The sequence below is a fragment of the Gopherus evgoodei genome, chromosome 3 (assembly GCF_007399415.2).
Source record: "Gopherus evgoodei ecotype Sinaloan lineage chromosome 3, rGopEvg1_v1.p, whole genome shotgun sequence".
NCBI lineage: Eukaryota > Metazoa > Chordata > Testudines > Testudinidae > Gopherus > Gopherus evgoodei.
Genome location: NC_044324.1, coordinates 109,625,893 through 109,646,153, shown reverse-complemented (window position 1 = coordinate 109,646,153; position 20,261 = coordinate 109,625,893). Strand labels below are relative to the sequence as shown.

The following is a 20,261-nucleotide window of genomic DNA, read 5'->3' as shown; positions in this document are numbered from 1 at the left end:
GTGGACCTAGATGGGACAACTCTGGAAGCTCCACAAGGGGAAGGTTCACCGGTGCCTGGGCCTTCAGCAGATCAATGATCACCACCACAGGCCTGCTTGGTGATCTCAGCTTAGAGCAAGATGAGGTCTGGGACCTCTGCAACTGAGGAGTGTCCCATGGATTCTATGGAGACTACTGGTTTGGATAAGGTGTTGGTGACCAGTACTCCTGAGAGAATTCTGTACCACTTTGTGTATGCAGCATTCATATCCCCCCACAGATTTCTTTGCTTCCCCGCAGAAAAAGGACTTTCTGACAGGGAAGCAAAGGGAACCTGCAAGAATGGTCACGCATCCCTCCCCAGCAGTGCTGGTGCATCATTTTGGGCGCCCAGAGCAGCTGGCAGATAGGTAAATTACAACGGGGGAGGAGAGTGGGGTCCAGGATGCCCCTGCCGGTGGCTCCTATGCTGTACCAGTCTCATCTGCTAGTCTAGGCTGGGCTGGAGGAGGACAGGACTTCCTCTTCCCTACAAGAAGGGTTAGGACGGGGGCTGACTAGCCCAAAACCTCCCTGGCTGCAGGAAGCTCCACACTGCCACCCCACCTTCCCTTTCCTGCTCCTCATCCACCCAACTCCCATGCATCTCAACTTCCCCATACCCAGATCCCCCGCTGAGCCTCCTCCCCAAGCCTCTACCTCGCCGAACCTCACCCCCTGCACCTGGAGTCCCCCTCTACTCAAACCCTGCTGCTGAGCTCCACCCTCCTGCATTTGAATCTCTACCCCTGCACCCAGGCCATCCCCCCACCCCCTCTGCATCTGGACCCCTCCAATGAGCCCCACGCATCTGGACCCCCCATCCCACTGAGCCCCAACCAGCTGCACCCGGACCCTCACCCCACAAAGCTCCACTCCCCCAGCATCCAGAGCCCCCTGCTGAGCCCCCCAACACCCAGACCCCCCTGCTGAGCCCCATCTTCCCACAGCCAGACCCCCTACTCCTGCTGAGCCCCAACCACTTTCCTCTGGATCCTCGGCAGAGTCCCATTGCCCCTGCACCTGGAACCCCTCAACAAGCCCGTCCATCCAGATATCCCTCTGCACCCTCTACTGAGCCACTCACACCCAGATTGCCCCACTCAGAACCCCCTCATCCCACACCTGGATCCCTCCACACTAAGCCCCTTCACATTTCGAACCTGATGGGCTGAGCCTGTCTGCCCATACCTGGTGCAGAGGGGCAAGGCCCCAGAGGTGTTTCTGGGGCAGGCCCTGTGCTTGCGCTGTGTCAGGGTCAGGTGCAGCATCATTGCCGAGTCTGTCTCCTGGGGAGAAGGGGCTGCAGGTTGATCTGCTACCTCTGCAGTACATGGCTTTTGCTACCCACTGCCATGCTGGAGTCTCCACGTTTATTTATTGACAAATAAAATTTGCAGTTTTGCAGAATTTTAAAGTAATGTGTGCAAAATTTTCAATATTTGGCACAGAATTCCCTCAGGAATCGTGATCGGTAGGTGCTGGGTCAGAGGTCACCATCCCGACCATGAGATGAGCGCCAATCCTGGTATCCACAGTGCTACATGAGCACCTCCTCCCTTCCCCCCCAGATGTGGGTTAGGTGATGGACAACTGAAAGAGGAAAATCCCAATGTGGACACCAAGGAGTCCAGGGCTTAGGGGGACAAAGGTGGAACCAGTCCTGAAGGTGCAAGCAGCCAGTCTGACTTGTCCATAGCCCAAAATGAAGAGGGAGCAGGCACTCACGGTGGAGATGGTACAGCTGGCACCAGGTATGCTTCTGTTGGTTCCAGTGCTGGAAGTGGTGAATCCTGAAGTCGTCAGTGGTACAGAGGTAATTTAACGGTGCTGAAGTGGAGGGTAGTAAGTGCCACCACGGTGACATTAGCGCCACAGACAGCAGGGGTGCCAAAGTCGTTCCAATTGATAAGATGACTTGTGCTGAGCCCAGCACCAGCCCCATTTCCACTGACTGTTGGTGCTGAAAGACTCACAAGTTCAGTGGCTCTACCAGCCAACGGGGCTATAAATGATTCAGCCCTGGAAAGTCTTGGACCCTGGGAGAGGTTGGGATGAAAAGGCAGAGGAGATCTGTTCCTGCCTGATATGCCGCCAGTGTGGAAACAGTGAGTGCTGGCATTGCCCTTGTCGGTACTAAACTCAATGGACACCCCTGGGCCGGAACCAGGTCTCTGACCTCCCTGTGTGGTGCTGGGGAACGGTTGATGAGATCTGTTCCATCCCATGGGTCAGCACTCACTCATGCTGACCTGCACTCCTTCTGGAGGAAGTAGACAAGTCCCCAAATGATCTGGAGTGGCTATGATCAGTCTTATGTCACCCCTTCCTTGTCACACTCAGTGGAGAGCAACTCCTCCATCTCTTTGGAGAGGCACCAATCCAGGACGCAAAACAGCAGCATTCTCAGAACTTGAGGGTGACCTCTGATTCATCATAGGTCTTGTGCTGAAAAAGGCCACACAGCCTGTTCAAGCAGGTGCTGCTTTAGATGAAGATCCTGACTCCATTTCATGAACTATTTGCAAATCTCTCCCGCACAGAACGGACAATATTTAAGCCCTGATGAGGGCATCAACAGGGAAATACTTAAACTAAAGCTAACAAACACTAAACGTAACTAACACTATATTAAGAGTACTAATTAACCATAGACAACTAGAAAAATCACTAAGAAATAGAGAGGTTGTGAGGGTAGAAATCTCTCACAGCTCCAACTCTAGCCACAGGCGGTAAAAAGGAACTGAGGGGGATTGGGCGACACTGCCTCATATAGCCAGGAGTTGGGCTATGGCCATGAGGCATGAGTGCTGTCCCTCCACGGGTACTGGTAGGCAAAATTTGCCACAGTGTGCGTACAGTGGTTCCGGTGTACCCACAACTAAGTGGAATACATGGCTGCATCTTCTTGAAGAAGAACTCAGTTTGTCCTTGTTCATGCTGGCCAGCCAAACCATGTTAAAGACTTGACTGCAGTAGACTATGCGTAAGCACCATTCTTCAAAAAAGTTTAAATGTCACTGCAGACAGGGACTGTAAACTGGTACACGCAGATAAACAGGGATCATTACTTCTCCCACTGAATGACATTCACCTCCCTGTTGAAATGGCTTTTTATTTATTGTAACAATCATCTTGTGACAAACTAAAAGGTAAAGGGAGAAAAAGAAGAAGGGATCTTGAATAGTCAAGCATTTAGATGAGACTGAGTGCTGATTAATAGCTCATGGACTGCTTTTCATTTGTAAGAATGTATTTCACAAATATATCTTTAAGAAAAAAATGATCTGATGAAATACACAAGTTCTGTAATAAGGCAGTTATATATGGAACATTCTGTTACGAGCATGGAGTTAAATACTTTTTTCAATAAAAGCAAAAAAAGTTGATGTTAGATAATAAGCTCCTGATGTTAGAAATTATTCATATAGCCTTGAACCAATGCCAGGTTTCCCATTCTATCAAAAATTTCAAATTGGGTATGAATAAAACTCTGCTTAAAAATACCTAATAAGCATAAATCAAACAGCCATTTTTTCCTTTGTACATTCAGCCAGCTCAGCTATGAAAGTAACTATTCATCCACAAGCACATTGTAGTTAAATATACTGCACTCCTGCTACGATTCTCTGCTAACCATCATTGTCATAAAACTAAATATAGCAGTGAAATAGCAAGGGTCTGCTCTGCTGTTGACATATATGTTGCTCCCAATTAAATAACAATTGGAATTACAAGCATGCAGTGATATTAGGATAGATCATTCATTATCGACTAATAACCTATATTTCAATAGCATTCTTGATTTAAACCTACAAAAGGAAGGAAATGTAGTGTTTTGACAAGTCAGTGCATAGGGAGGAAGGTTTCTCACAGCTGTCAGCTAAGGGCCTGAATACCAGCCCAAAGCTTGTTATGAATTTGGTATTTCCTTGTGGTAGCATTTTCCACCCTCAAAGGGCTACAGATATTACCTAATAGTACCTCTCATCAAAATGCACATACCTGAAAAAAATTTCTAAAACTCCACAGGTATTAAGTGGGTAACGTACAATCTGGAGGCTGCTATTTTAATAATGCCAGCCAGAAATGCAGTTCCTTATTGCTTATGAGGATAGGAAGACCCGGGCTGCAGCCTGAGACATAGGGAAACAGGAGTGTTCTGCTGCTTTTTCTAGGTAAGTTGAGGGCTTTGGGTAGGAGTGTGCAGCTCTGTAAGACTTTTCGCCTAAGCTAGAGATAGAGTTTAAAATTCAGAATAGCCTAAAAAGAGCAACAGAACACTCCTGTGGCAGTATCAGTCTGACACTGCAGCTGCTTCTTAATTATTTCACATTCCCATGTTCATGTAGACCACGTAGAGCATCTTGAAAGAAAAAATGCTTCAGGGCTGAGCCGTGCTTCTTTTCTCAGGTAAGCAATCTCACCAACTTCAGTGGGATGACTAGCATGAATAGAGTGAACATGATTTTGCCCTCTGTCACGTTTTCCAGTAGGTCAGGGGTTTACACATTTTTATGCATTGCAGTGTTTCTTCTAATTTGTGTTGTGCGAGTTTAGTTCAGCTAGTGGAGTCAGTAACTAAAAAGGCTCTCGTAAATGCATAGCCATCTGTGTAGCAGGATCCATGCAGTCAGGGGGTTGGCTGTGCTTGCTTTGATAGCTGAATGAAGATTAAAATGGAGGGAAGGTCACAACCTAGTCCTAGTACTTGTTGCCAAGGTTGTCTATGGCCACATCATGCCACACTAAGTCCATTCTGTGTCGTTTGGGGCTGTTGGGAGTATTTGCCTCTCCAAGAATGAGCAATTGCAGCACAGTTCAGGTGATGAACAAACTGCTGGAATTCTGCAAACACACACAAAAGACACATCACTGGCACCAGTGCCACTTGGAGATGTCATTCACATATCCTCATGTGTGCTGGTTTTTTTTAACCACTGTTCTTTGTGCTGCGGCCATGCTGAAGAGTGAGGGGTGGGTTGAAAGTGCTTAATAAACCCACATGTGTATATAATAGCTGAGAAACGCCCCTTCAGCTGGACTACAATTTTGTGATTAGAAACAGATTACAGGGAAAAATGCTCCTAAGTATTTTAAATATGCATTACCATTCTGAACATGCTAAAATATAGTTCCAGCAGCAGTGTGCTTATTTGACACAACTGCAGATGTCGCTGTGCTTGCAAACTTCTGGTTACTAAAGATAACAAAGCTGGTTGTGTTGTCTACCTGCAGCAGCCAAACTGTAATTCCATAAACCGCAGCTGTATCACAAACTTTGGGCTTTATTTTCAATTCCCTTATGCCTCCCTTCATTTCTCCTTCTCTGTTCATGTTCTTCCCCCTGCTTCCCAATACCTACCCCTCTTGTGATGGGTAGATGGGCTTCAAAAGAGAACCTGCTGCCTCGGGCAGGAACTGTTTGTTCTTTGCAACTACACAACTACAGAACAGTTGAGCCCTTGGCAATTGCTCTTGCATTCAACCCTGCTACCAGTTTGATGAGGAAGGAAGAAGGGAGGTGGGACTGAAGAAAGGGGAAGTAGCAGCTTAAGGGAATTAAAACTCCACCATGTTACATGCCAACATCTCAAAATTCTGGGAGCCACTAATAAAATAATGTATGGTATTTGAAACTCACACCACATCTCAGTTTCTCTCTATTGCCAGGCTGAAGATTCAGTTTAAGGTTGTTTTAATAACTGTGCAATTCTATACTTTTGGAGAGAGGTATTTATAAAGTGGAACCTGAGCTGTAAATTTCCAAGCTAATCATTTTTGTCTTGAGAGCTCTTTCCTTGAGTAAATTATAGATTCTTTCCACCTTAACATGATAGGTTTACAAAGGTATTTTTCCTGGGATACAGAATGTAACTCTCTATGTTGCACATACAGACAGATCTGTGAAGCACTCTGGCATCTGTTAGGATGACTAGTGCTATATGAATGAAAGTGGTTGTAGGCAGATAATGCATATAGTTTGAACCTCCAGTAAACCCTTGAGGGTGGAAGACGGTGGGTGTAAGCTTATATGAGTATTGACCAGCTCCTAAAACCTTGATTACATTAGTGTTTTGGGGGAAATTTCCCACCAGTGGGTAGTAACAGTGGGATTGATTGTATAAACTGACCCGACTGTTTTCTCATTACATCATCTAGATGACATGGTGGTGATGCCTGACCCCTGTCTAAACATCTTTTCATCACTGTGTTCCCATCATTAAGTTGCACCACTGGGAGACCTACTGGAAAATACTAGTGTAAATGCAGTTTGAAGGGTAGTTTTGATCAGTGGCTCTTTTATATTCATCTCAGGCTCATTTCAACAGACATTTCACTGGTTTCCTCCAGTGAAAGCTAAGTAGTTCCAGGCTGCTGCGTTTATTGCTTCTAATGGCAACTGCTCCTACTAATTATAGGTTTTATAACTCAGTAGGGATGGCCTGATAATTTTTAGGAAAACCGTTAGTTATGTCTACAACTACAGAATAAACAACTTCTCCAGAACACCAACAAGTAAATTATTTAAATTGTGGTTGCCATCAGAATTGTGGCTCTCCTCTCATTTCTTATTTAAAGTTACAAAGTAGACACAGTGAGAAGCCCATGAAAAACTTAAGTTTGGTGGGTCTTTGAAAAATGTCTTTAGTAAAATGACACTACTTCATTCAACTGAAGAGCAGTTCTGCAAACATTTATTTGTGAGAGTAGTTCTATTGATATCAATAGGACTGCTCAGGTGAATAATTGTTGTGAGAATCTGAAAGATTCCCTCCCCCCCCCCCCCCCCCCCCCCCCGTATATCCTTAGTTGTATCTACTTTTAATTATTAAGATGCTGGGCCTGAGCAGTATTAGCTATGCACTGCAAAGGGAGTGATCTTGCATCATCAATCAAATTGTTTACTAATTTCCAATGAGCTACACACCCACTAAAAAGGCAGTGTGATTGTGGAAAGATCACTGAGGGAGTAATTTGAGCTCAAGAAACAAGAAGCAGAATCGAGTCTGATTTTCAGAATCCAGGTGAAGTTTGCAGGAGTGGTAGTTAGGAAGTGGTGAAGCACTGGACTGGGTTACCTAGGGAGGTGGTGGAATCTCCTTCCTTAAAGGTTTTTAAGGTTAGGCTTTACAAAGCCCTGACTGGGATGATTTAGTTGGGGATTGGTCCTGCTTTGAGCAGGGAGTTGGACCAGATGACCTCCTGAGGTCCCTTCCAACCCTGATATTTTATGATTCTATGAAAATGTCTCTATTTGTAAACTGAACACACTTAATCCGAAGACTGACATCCAATAAACCCATGCCATTTTTACATGACAAATCATCTAGGTCCTTCAGCAGGAAAAATACTTCTGGGCTGTATAAATTCTGTAGAGAACTCACCATCTGTTATTGTATTGCTGACAGGAAGAGATTGTTTATCTTGAAGGACATGACACTGAGATGGATGAACATGTTATCTGGTTTAAGCAAGAATATATGAAAACAGAGAGGAACTGGGAAGAAGTTGATAAAAGGATGAACAAGACATTAGAAATGCGAAGAAAGATGATCAGTAACAAAGCACCTTTGAAAGAGATTCTCCTACTCTTTCCTTTCTTAAGATGTCCTTATGAGGTAATGGCTTCAATAACAGTATTGCATGTTATGATCTAGATATGGGCAAGATGGCACGCGTGGGAGTGCTCTACTGCATGTTTTAGTAAAGCAGCTATTAATATTCAATTTCTCCAATAACCCATTAGTAAATGTGTGTTCCTGCCCTGGCACTACTTCAAAATATTCACTAATTAGTACTTTACGCATACCATGCACTATAATATCATGCGGCTATTGTATATACTTTTAACAAAACATGAAATTTTTCTCCTCAGGAAAAAAAAATTGGAGCTAGTCTATTAATTGTCTTCAATGTGTGCACCTCAGAGATAATTCATTTATTTTGAGTACTGAAGTAAAATTTTCCTCTTCCTTCAGCTTTTTAGGGAGTTCCAGCTCCTTACGCACATGGATATTTATAAGAAAACAGTTGAAATTTTGGAGATTTATTCAGAAAACATATTGACTTTGTACTCGGTGAGAAATAATCCAATTAATGTGATGCTACGAGAAAATCTGAAAAAGCACACAGAGGAAGACATTCTGAAATGTCAGTATAAACGGTCTATGCATTATTTATCTGAGTTTTGTAGTACGTAATTGTCCATGCTGCTGTTACTAGACTATCTTCTACTTATCTGTAGGAAAAAAACCCACTTTAAAAATGTATCCGGGGCTGGTTGAAAATATATTGGGGTATGGGGGAATTACCAAAGAGAATATAAATCCATTAATGGGAAGGTGAATTAATTATTTAAGTGAATGAGATTTTGTGTCTAACAGGAAAAGAAAAATCTGAATAATAGGTAAAAAAGAAATCCTATATAATAACTACTGCAAACATGCAGGAAATGAAATATTTCAAATATAGATCTGTGCCTGTTTATAGCCTAGGTAATTGGCTAAAAAACTTACTGTACCATTGGCAAACTAGTTTTGAAAAACCATGGACAATTCTAGAGTCTCCAAGTGGAGAAAATCATGTGTGGAATACCTGTTGTCTAAAAAGGAAGGAAGTGATCTTGGAAATTACTATTCTTAAGGTTAAAGTCTGTTCATAGTGAAATAATGGAAAGAAAAGTTACTTACTAATACCTAGTTCAGGTAGATTGCCTCTGCAGATCCACATGCTTTCCCACATTAGTGAGGCAAGATTAGTAAGACTGGGACTTTTCAGCTTGGAAAAGAGATAGGTAAGGGGGGATATGATAGAGATCTATAATATCATGACTGGTGTGAAGAAAGTAAATAAGGAAGTGTTATTTACTCCTTATCATAACACAAGAACTAGGGGTCACCAAATGAAATTAATAGGCAGCAGGTTTAAAACAAACCAAAGGAAGTATTTCTTCAAACAACACATAGTCAATTTGTGGAACTATTTGCCAGAGGATGTTGTGAAGGTGAAGACACTAACAGGGTTCAAAAAAGAACTAGATACATTCAAGGAGGGTAGGTCTATCAATGGCTATTAGCCAGGATGGGCAGGGATGGTGATTACTTGTTCTGTTCATTCCCTCTGGGGTACCTGGCATTGGCCATTGTCAGAAGACAGAATATTGGGCTAGATGAACCTTTGGTTTGGCCGTTGGAAAAGCAGTAATCTTTGCAGCCATGTGAGAACACTCTTGTACATCCACAACTATTTGGATCTGTGGGTGCAAACTGATTGCACTCAGTTCCTTTCCATTTCTCTCAAAACCTTCATCTAGAAAACTAGAGTATGGGAAGGAGAATGGAAAGTGTGGATCTGCAGAGGCAAGCACTTCAACCAGTTCCTGTAAGTACCCTTCATTTCTTCCAGAATTTTATCTGTAGCCCCCTTCTTAGAGTTAAGACAGAAGTACTCCTCAAACTAGACTGCTCTCCTGAAGCAGGCACAAGCAGGGGAGGTCAAATCCAGGGTAATGTTCTAGCATTGTCCAGTTCTCTTAAGTAGCAACTTCGTAAATCCTGCTTTTCAAAAATTAAGGAACCATGCCAGTGAGGCTGGTTGTTTTTTGTTTTACCTACTACGATGAACACTCAATCACTCTGCAACCCCAGGCAGATGACGTGTTTGAATGCACAGCCTAATTCATTAGAAAGCCTTTTGATGGAGAGACACTCCTACATTAACCTTAAGGCAATACAAGGTACACAGGATTTTCAAAAAAGGATTCTCTTTAAAACAAAAAGAAAGTCAAAACTTTCATCATCATCTAAGTAAGCTGTGAGGCTCCTAGTAAACTGGGAGAGGAATCAAGTGATTTTTTTCTCCTATATAGACCAGACCTAAACACCTTAAAGGAGGAATTTTGGGTGGGGTGAAGAGCTCTCTTTTTTGTGCAAAAAAATGTAAATGGCATACACTAGTGATGGGAATATGTCTAATGCCACACTTCAAAAAACCTAACTGTTTGTGATTTGAGAACGGAGAGGGAAAAGGTTATTTTACAATACTTAAAACAGGTGGTACAAAATATTTTTTTTAAAATGCATTGTAAGGAGCAATCCTGACTTGGCAGTAAGATGGCCTAAATCAGGGGTCGGCAATCTTTCAGAAGTGGTGTGCCAAGTGTTCATTTATTCACTCTGATTTAAGGTTTCACATGCCAGTAATACATTTTAACATTGTTAGAAGGTCTCTTTCTATAAGTCTATAATATATAACGAAACTATTGTTGTATGTAAAGTAAATAAGGTTTTTTAAATGCTTAAGAAGCTTCATTTAAAATTAAAATACAGAGCCCCCCGGACTGGTGGCCAAGACCCAGGCAGTGTGAGTGCTACTGAATATCAGCTCACATGCCACATTCGGCACGTGTGCCATAGGTTGCCTACCCCGGCCTAGATCATCTAAGAGGGCTCTTCCTTCATTGACTTCTGGGGGAATTTGCACTTGTAAAATCATTTGATTAAAAAGAAGCAACCTGGAGTTCTTACTAGGAGACATTAATGAATTTGGAAAAATCTTAAATATGTGGCTCTAGTGTAAATACACTCCTTTTGAAAGTAATACTTTGCCTTTATGTTGGGGAATCTAGACCACAACAGAAGGTGCAGTTTACTCTTTAAGGTGCTTTGGAATAGCAATCTCATAAGGAAGCAACAAGTCATCGACAACCAATCTTATAATTCACTGTTAATACTTCATAAATCTCCATCTGTTCTTCAAGGATGCTAATAATCAAATATTTTCATTTTTAAGTTAGTAAAAAAATCTTTGCTTTTGACAGATATGAAAATGACTGCCACATGCCTACTTCTACCAGATGTCTTTGGAGATGATCCCAGTCTGTTTGTTGCTGTGAATGAGGAGGTACATAAATGCATCTGTAGAGGCTAGCTACACTGCCAAACAAACTAAAATCCTGCTCCGTTTTCAGCCACGTGTATTAAATGTAACGTCCTGGTTTTAGAAGCACATGCACCACACACTGTTTTTTCAAGCAGTTACTGCTGCTTAGGTTTTTTATTTTTTTAAATAATGGTGTGAAATATCTAAGGAAATGCCACATCACATGGCAGCTAGGGGTTTTTAGAGGAGTGTGATCTAGTAGTAAGAATGGGGATAGACAGCAATCCTGGTCTCCTGTCCTGATTCTACCACTGACTCCTGATTGAAACAAGTCTCTTATGCCCAGATCCTTGAAGTGTTAGGAACCCAACTCCCATTGGTTCCAATGGAAGTTAGGTACCTAAAATACCTTTTGGATCTGGCCCTTAGCCTCTGCGTCTGTTTCTTAATGATGACATTAACCCATCTTTCAGCCAAAGGTCTCAAATAACCTGACTTATTAACCAAGTTCACAGCATTATTTTCAAGCACAATTAATTCTCTTAATCTTTACTGCAGTTTTTACAGTTAAGTTCTAACCCAGTGACATCAAATGATCATTTGCCTTAATTTTTTTTTTTCAGGTGAAGGTGTTGACACCAGTCTTGGAAGTAAAAAATCCCTTCAGTGTTAATACATGTGAGTTTGCTTTGTATATAGAAAAAGAGAAACTGGCCCAGCTGGATGACTGTACTATGGCTCTAGCTGCTCTGGTGGCTGCATTTCATGTGTTCGGCATCCAGTGTCCAAAAAGGATCCAAAACACATTTAACTTTCTAGAGTCACTGATTTTAGAGATGAGAAGTCCACAATCCCTCCCAAAGAATGTAAAGAGAAAACTGAAAGAACTTGAATGTCTGAACATTTATGATGTCCAAAACACTTGTCTCAGGGGAATGTCTTTTGGAGCAGTTGACTCTTTGTCCGAAGAAATCGTTTGTTGTAAAGATAAGTTGGTGTAATCCTTTCCAGTGGAACTGTATTAATAGCTATGGTTTTTTTCATTGTACTGGCTGCTTTTTTCATTTTGAACACATGAGCATTTTCATTATTTTCAATGGAAATTCTAGAGCAACTTATTGAAAAAATAAAATTTTATAAGTAGATGTATGTGTGGATAGTTATTTTTCGATAACCTTTTGGAACAAGTTTTGACCAAGTCAAAGGTAAGAAGCATACTTTGATTTAATTCAGTAAACATTTTGCTGTCTCAGTTATTTGCATTCATGTTTTGGTGGGAGTTACTCTAATAGGAGTTAAATCTTTACAATTAAGATTTTATGATAATTGAAAATGTGCTTTGATTAGTATTTTGCATCATAAAAATGATGTCTAATTTTTAATTTGCAAATGCTAGAACTGTGTGTGACACAATTTGGTAAACAGTGAAGAAATTCATTCATTCATTTTTCACCTTTTACACTAGTTACTTGAACTTACTAAATAAAAATCTGCCAGGATGAGATCTCAAGCTACTGAGAATGAATTGTTTGGGACATTCTTGTATGCCTGTAAAACTACATAGCTGTTGAGAGGAGAGACTTGTCTTACTACATTTGTTTTTCCTTCTCTCACCTCTGCAAATACTACAGTGACTTGTAGGGGGCCCAGTCTGCCCCTATGCTGAGGCATTTACAAGTGGAGGCTGACACTCCTCCTCCCCTTCCATAGCCCACTTACCTCCTAGAGCCCTTTAACGCTTGCGATTTCAGGAGTCCCAATCCCACAGAAGGATGGAAATTGGCTACTCTTTGCAGAATTAAAAGGACTCTACCCTATTAAAGCTATCATAGCCTTGAAAATGTCAGAAATTTGGAGTGTGTGGTCCTCATGATGCTAGCCTTCAACACCTATTTGTGCGGATTTAAAAATATAACTTTTGTGCTTTCTCCCCTGCTGCCCCTCATGGCTGGCAGAAGCGCCCCCCTAAAGACCTGCAAAATTATTTCCTCCTCCAAATCTCACCTTAAAACTATCCTCTGTCATGAAACCTACAAACTATGACAACGGTGAGGCTTCTGGTGCGCTGAGAGCACTGCCTATCATGCTGACTGGGACCATCCAGTGTTTCCTTGTACTCTCCCATGTGTATGTCTGTATCCAGCTATTGTTTCATCAGACTTAGATTGCAAACTCTTGGGAGCAAGGACTATCTTTTTGTTCTGTGTTTGGGGTCCTGGTCCATGACTTGGGTTCCTAGATGCTACGATAAGATCAATAAGGATGCTGGAAAAACAGAGGACTCAGAAAAATCTTATTTTCGTTTAGCATTTAGAAGAAAACGTACTTGGTTATAGGCTAAGATTCGGAAACTGCTTATCCCAGAATTGGGAATTCGAGATCAAATATTACAAAAATTACAGATAAACCATTCAGATGTTAACACAGTTTAAGAACTTACAACTCACTTCATTTGTTGCTAAAACAAAACAAACATCTTACAAACATATAACAGCAGTAGTTTTAAGAACAAACCAGACTCCTATCACTTCTTTGGCTGTATGTCTAGGATGGGTCAAGATAGAAAAAACTTCTCCCATCTTTTGCTGCTTACATAGTTAAAGCTGTAAATTTACACAAACCATGAAAGTGTTATGCACTAGTGGTTACACTTGCTCACTTGGATAAAAATGTTAGTCCTGATGGCATTCTTATCCAAGTGTGTTGCTTCCTTTAAAAAACAGCAACAAAATTATGTTCTTTTGGAAACAATTTTGCATTCATAAGCCATTTGCAACACCGAAAGGTGGTAAAAATCCACATGCATTTTAGTTGGACAGATCCTGTCCAATTCTTTTACCACCACCAGTTGCGGGCCCATCATGGGAATCTAACCTCCAAGAGTTGGACTGTGCCATCTCATGTGCACAGAACAGCAATATTTTTTAAATTGACATTGAAATCTGGAAAAAAACACTGCAAAAACAAGGGGAAAAATTTTCAAAAACAATTACAAAAAGTTTGGGTTCTGGTGCTTTGAGATTTAATTCACAGTTAATGCAGTAGCAGCCCTGAATCAAGCTGGCATTTTGTTAACAAGAGGGTTATCAGAGTTGTTAAGTAAAAGTCTGCTTTAGCAATTTAACCTTCAACACTTCATTTGACCACGTTTGTTTTTTCTGAAACACTTTTTCATTGAACCTTTAAACCCCAACATCAAAATAAAAGATGCCTCCTACCCACCAAAAAAAGTTTGTTAAAAGATACAAAAAAATCTTTAAAACAAGTTTTTTTTAAAGCAAAAACATTAAAAGTTCAAGAGAAACATGCAAAGCTAACAAGCTCAAAACATTTAAGAATTTTAAAACAAACATCTCCTATGCCAAGATGCCAGCTTCTGCATATTTATTAACACTTTAGGTCCTAATCACTGTCTAACATTAAACAGTGTTAAACAATATTGAGGGTTAGGTATATAGAGACCTCAGCCTGCTTAATACCATGGCACAAACACCATTAAAAATCCTTTTATTAAAGGTAAGAGGGAAAAAGTATTTGTAATCTATTGAATAAGGCTTTCATTTTAACAACATCCACACTGCCAGACAGAACAGTTCAATTGTGAAGTACACGAACAAGATTCTCCAATTCAAATTTTATTTTGTATTGTTGTTACAATAAGATTGCAGTTTAAGTGTACAAATTTTGAACAAAATATAAAAATATTATTTATGCAATGCTATGGAAAGAGATTAATAGAGCAATGCAACTTACGTCAGACTGACACTGTTTTACTTGGAATTATGGCAGGTACCAGTCACCTAACTGTTCTGCAAGTGGCATACGGAGCTCTTGAAAACCTTTAAGGAATTCCACCTCATGAAAGAGAAATTAGGAAAAATGATAGGAAGATTTTCCCAGACTTGTGTGTGACAGAAATGTTCTATTTGTTCTGAATTAAAAAGCTGAACATTCTCCTCCTTCCCCTCCCCCACCGCCCCCAAAAGACCAGGAATAAGAGATTGTACGGGGAAAACTTCTCCAACTAACCACCCTCCTCCTGTGAAGAAAATTCTCACCAGGAATGTTCCAGGTCAGTCCTCAGTTTTCAGATAGCTAGGCCTTCTCTATCTTAAAGTGCATCTGCTCTATATTGTGATTTATATATTGAGTGCAACACCTTACCTGCCAAATGCTCATAACAATCCTTCAAGAAGAGTCTCTTACCTAAATGCCTGCTGTAGGACACCTTAGTCCTGCTAACAAACTGGTGAAATCTATGCCTTAAGTAGTGAACGCCACACTCCTTTTGAATATCCCTTTTCTTCCTCACTTTAATCACTCCTCTGCCTGCAAAGATTTTTCCTGAATCATGGTGACTTTCAAGGGGCTCACGAGTGTGAAATCTTTGAGGTCCCATCTCAGCATTCCATTCTTTTCCATTATTGCAATAACTACTAGAGATTAGCATAAACGGATTTAGGAAAATGTTTCCCCTTTTTGTTTATATTCTTGCCTATATATATATGTTCCTTCATGTGCTGTATAACATAGTGGGCTCCCTTATGTAGAAAGATGGGAGCACCATGGTGCAACATGTTCAAAGGTATTCTATGGAAGTTAAGCTTTATTTTTCAGTTGCAGTCATCTCCTTTATTGGTCTTTTGGTAAGTTACACTAAAGATGCTGGTGGAAAAAACTCAACATTTTTGTATCGTGCAAAAGTAAAAACATTCAGTTATCAAAAAAGCTAATTTCAACCCCAAATGTTTTACTAGCAAGTCGACAATTTTATAAACTGTAAAGTTATACACTGTAGCAAAGTGTTACTTATGTAGCATAAGCACTGCATTTTAAACTATGGTACAAAATTAAACATTAGCCATAACAGTCTCAACTGGCTACTTGTAGCCTAATTTTTGGCTAATCAGTTTTGTTTTGATAATAGGAAGTGAAGGCTACTGAAAAGGAAAACGGATATGTGAAATATACTTCAGGAATTCTTAGATCATATTAACATTTTCCTTATTTTAATATAGGATAAATAATTAGTGAAGGTTTTCTTGACGCCAGAATAAAATTAGAAATACTAACAGTTCATGAGAGAATCAGCGCCATACGTATGGCAAATAAGACTAGCTGATGCAGTTGTTATACCGTACCTTGTTAAAAGCTCAAACACATTCCAGAAGAGTTCAGGTGTACTGGCTCTCAGAGTATAAATAGTCCACCAGTGCTGACTAATTTTTCTTCCTTTCTTAGAGTTCTTACTTGACAATTCTAGCAAGTCTTTGTGCTTTGAATAAAACATGAGTTCCAGGGGAGAAAACTGGCTTCTAAACAATTTCCATTCATCTCAAAGTTCATTGTGTGAGTTTTTCTCTGCGGCTTTGAACATCAGAATGGAATTGAAGATTTTTAGGGCCGGTCCCAGTTTAATGCTCATTATCTTGACTATGTCTGCTTGGGTCATTAGTAGAAATGCTTCTCCATCAATTTGCTTTAAAACAAAACGTGAGTGAAAAACACAAAAAACGCTATTAAGTCTGAGGCTATGGTATTTTAAATATTTAAAGATAATTTAAACTAAAATCCCCAGTAAGCCAATTAAAATTTCAGACTGCCATAGGTGGAAGCTTGAATTCAAAATTCAGAGGATTTCTGGTTCAAAATCGCTATATGCAAATGTGTCCTTGATTTACATCCAAAGTTATAATGACCCTATTTCCTGTTTCTATTGGAAAAATATTCTGTCCTCTGGATTTCAGCCTAGTCACATATCTGAATCCACCTCCCAACTATTTCTTGCCTCAAACCTCCACAGAAAGGTTCCCTAATTTAACTCCCACCCTAGATAAATAATCTAAGACCCCTTTCTTCAGCTGCTCTTTCCTTCCCCATTAAAACAGACTTGGTCCCAGAGGCCAAAAGTTTAGATATATCAGATTTAAACAAGGATCAAGTTTTTTACAGCATTTACAATATTTGGAAGAAAAGTATCCATTATTTAACTTCACCATTTTAATACACATAAATAATAAGTATTGTATAAATTGCTAATTTTGTTGGAGGTTAATAGTGGAAGACAACATTAAAGGCCGAATTTTCAACCCATCCACAACAGACCTCTAGTTTTGTGCCTGTGTTTGTGGTCAGAGGCAATGTGTGGGGTCAAGTGCCCCCCAGATTTCTGCTTGGCTGGCGGGGAAGGGAGAGGAGCTCTGTCCTTCTGCTGTGCCTGACTCCCAGCACACTTGGTCTCTGTCCCCGGCAGCCGGACCTGGGTGGGGAGCTGGGTGGTGGGACTGCTCTCTCAAGGTCGCTGCTCTGTGCAGTGCAGGGGCTGCCTGAGAGAACCTGGCTGGGGTGTTTGGTGGCAGGCTGCCCCCGGACAGGGGCTGAGTTGACCAGAGTCCCCTCTTCCCCTACTCTGCCTTGGCCTGTTTCCAGCTCACTCAGCCTGTCCTCAGCAGCTGGGCCTGGGGTGGCCCACCACCACCGCTGCCTCCTCAGCCAGGCTCTCTTAAGCAGTTGCTGCGCTACACTGAGTCAGCAACCCAGATCGGCCAGCTTCCACCACATGAGAAGCGACTTGGTCCTGCCAGGGAGAACAGCTGAATGTGCCGTGGGGGTGTGTGTGTGTGTGTGAGCAGTGGGAGAAGGACAGAATACGCCTCCAGCCCCAGATAATATGTGGCAGGGAGAGAGCAGAGGCCCTGGGCTGGGCGCTGTGGGAGCTGGGCAGAGGACACACATGGGGCCATCACGTGACCTCCGATTTAGATTGACAGCACGGGGAGGCAGGAGTTGTCTACATTTGTCGAGCAAACAATGGAGTGAATTTTAGGTCACATAGCCATCAAGATACTGTGGCACTATCTGACATACTTGTCATGGTTACAGTGCCGGCTGCACCTCTGCAGGACTAAAGGCCCTTTCTGGTCTCTCTGCGAGCACCCCCTAAGGTGTCAGAATTTCACAACTCTCACTTGTCTAGGCTGGGCATCAACTGTGCCTACCCAGCAGGTCCACCTGGGTTTGGCACCTGTGATTCTTCCCTCCAGGAGTCAGTGAACAGTCACAAAGTATTTTTTAACAGTAGGAACAAAGGCCCAGATCTACAAAAGGACTTAGGCATTGTGATGCTCAGCGTTGCCATACCCAACTTCCAGAAGCCTAGAAAACTCAGAGGAACAACACAGATCCACAAAGCCTGAGTTAGGTGCCTTTGAATTCAATCCATAAAGCCAGCATGCTAGGCAAGGCAGCCAGTGAGAGATGCAGATATGAGGGGTGTGTCCTAAGCCCTTCCCCTCAGACAGACAGGTGCCTCCCTGCAGCGCAGACTTAGATGCCTATCTCCATGACCTGGGGGAAGATAAGCAATCCTTTGTGTGTGGGACCCAATGCAGTAGGTGTGTCCAGAGGCCTCCTAACACCACACAAAACATCCTAGGGGTGGGGGAGCTTAGGCAGGAGATAGCTGTCTGGACGCCTAGCCCTACATGCCCAGGGGCAAACACACAGGTGCCTAGGGAAATTTTATGGCAAAAACAGGTTCTGAGTGAGGTGCCTACAGGCTTCAGCAGCAGCTCAGCAGGAGTTTTGTGGATTGCAGTGGAGCTTCAAAATGGACTAGTTATCTAAGTACTTTTGTAGAAACAAGCCAAAGCATTTAGAGAAAAAGAATTTTAAAACAACAAAGGAAATGTAGGTGCCTAAGTCCAAATTTAGATCCTCAAAACTCCTGCTCAGCTGCCATCTAATCCTTCAGGTGCCTAAACACCCTGGATGCCTAGATTTCCACTGGTAAAGTCTCCAAGGTACCTAAATTTTCACCATGGCCAGGCACACAACTGCCTCAGTCCTGGCACCATCGAGCAGCCTGAAATCATGTTTAAGCCCCAGTGGGATTCACAAAGTCAGCATTACCCCCCACCTCATGAGCAGGACCCAATTCAGTAAACATGCCTACCTTAGAGCATATATACCAGATCAGAACCTGCACAAAGCACAGCCCGTGAGGGTGCCCCCTCTTTTACCCAATGGACCAACCTCTCTCTCTCTTTCACATATCCCTTTAACGGTAGGCTAGCCAGGCCTAACTTCTTCAGATATCCCTAGTAGGTATGTGTGTTTCTGTCTGGTGCCCCTGAACAACTATCTATGCTTGAGAGTCCCTTTTCATCCAGCCAGAGCTCCTCTGTTCTTGCCAGTTCATAGAGTTTGGTTCTGCTTTTCAAAACCAGTTTGCTAAGGAGGAGATGGTTGGAACCAAAAAGTACAATCTTTTTAGTTTGGGCATTGCCTCTTAACAACCCTTAAATGTTTGCCAAGAGGTGGCTTACCTTGAGCCATTGTTTTGCTTCCTGCTTCCTCTCCCACCAATCAAACTAAACTAACATTCATATAGTAAACATCCCAACAACCAGGTCCCATATAATATACATGACTTACTACAGAGCTGTTCCGTTTCTGTCACAACTCTGTCTAGATGACTTAAATTGCAACCACAGTTATTTGCAGCCACAAAACTAGAGGGATAAAAAGGCTGGTTAAGGCTTTGCTGAAAATAATGCTCCAAGTCTTATCTTTGATATATTTACTGCCCATTCAATGACATGCAAAAACCATGTAACCTTCCCAATATTTATTTCACACTGACCTCAAAGACTACTGTGCAGGAGAGCACACTTTGATACATTTATTTATATTTATTTTTTAAAATTTGAAGTTAAATTTATTTTTTCAACATAGTTTCTTGTTCTGTTTCTTAACAAAACTCTTATTAGAGGCCAAGGGCAATTTTTTCAAAATTTTTTTCTCATTTTCGTATGTCAGGTAGGCACTTAAGTGACATTTTAAAATTGTTCTTAAGTGCTTTAAAAAAGTTCAACTCCAAATCCTGAAGTCTGCACTTAAGCAAAATTCCCATGGAGCACCATGAAGTCTGACCTAAGGAAGGGTTGGAACAATCACCAATAGTTTTGGTGGATTCTCTATCACTGGTAATTTTTAAAATCAAGACTGGGTGTTTTTCTACTTTGGGTCAATTCTGTGGCCTCTGCTATACAAGAGGTCAAACTAGATATCACAATAGTCCCTTTTCACCTGGGAATCTGTGACAGAACGTAACAGAAGTTAAGTGTATAATTACCCCATAGGTAAAAGCCGTACCCTATCAATGCAGGATGCAAGCCCATTACAGATTGCAGAGAAATATGGAAATTTAACACATTTCAAACTTTCTATTTAACATGCTCACCTCGTCTTTGAACACCTTGCCATGTTCTTCACATCCTGGTAAACTCCGTATGAATTCAGAAACCTGCCACCAAATCATACACGTTTTTTAAAAACTCAAGCTTTCTCCCAACAT

At 41.6% G+C, this 20,261-nt stretch overlaps 2 protein-coding genes across 7 annotated transcripts in view; one reads left to right on the top strand and one right to left on the bottom strand.

The window, feature by feature from the left end:
- SAMD3 (sterile alpha motif domain containing 3) overlaps positions 1-12,048 on the top strand; it is a 101,820-nt gene extending 89,772 nt beyond the window's left edge. The window contains exons 8-11 of the mRNA XM_030556296.1: positions 7,432-7,641; positions 8,002-8,173; positions 10,842-10,924; positions 11,527-12,048. Coding sequence (XP_030412156.1) covers positions 7,432-7,641; positions 8,002-8,173; positions 10,842-10,924; positions 11,527-11,904 — 843 coding nt within the window. The 3' untranslated portion in view covers positions 11,905-12,048. The remainder of the gene's footprint in view (positions 1-7,431; positions 7,642-8,001; positions 8,174-10,841; positions 10,925-11,526) is intronic.
- A 1,265-nt stretch (positions 12,049-13,313) lies between these two features.
- L3MBTL3 (L3MBTL histone methyl-lysine binding protein 3) overlaps positions 13,314-20,261 on the bottom strand; it is a 157,113-nt gene continuing 150,165 nt past the window's right edge. For 5 of the 6 annotated variants that reach the window (XM_030556290.1, XM_030556291.1, XM_030556292.1 and 2 more), the window contains 2 exons: positions 20,148-20,210; positions 13,314-16,382 (listed from right to left, as the gene is read on the bottom strand). In XM_030556290.1, coding sequence (XP_030412150.1) covers positions 16,239-16,382; positions 20,148-20,210 — 207 coding nt within the window. In that variant the 3' untranslated portion in view covers positions 13,314-16,238. Of the gene's footprint in view, positions 16,383-19,339; positions 19,417-20,147; positions 20,211-20,261 lie in introns of all 6 variants that reach the window. The other variant, XR_003999591.1, reaches the window with a different exon arrangement.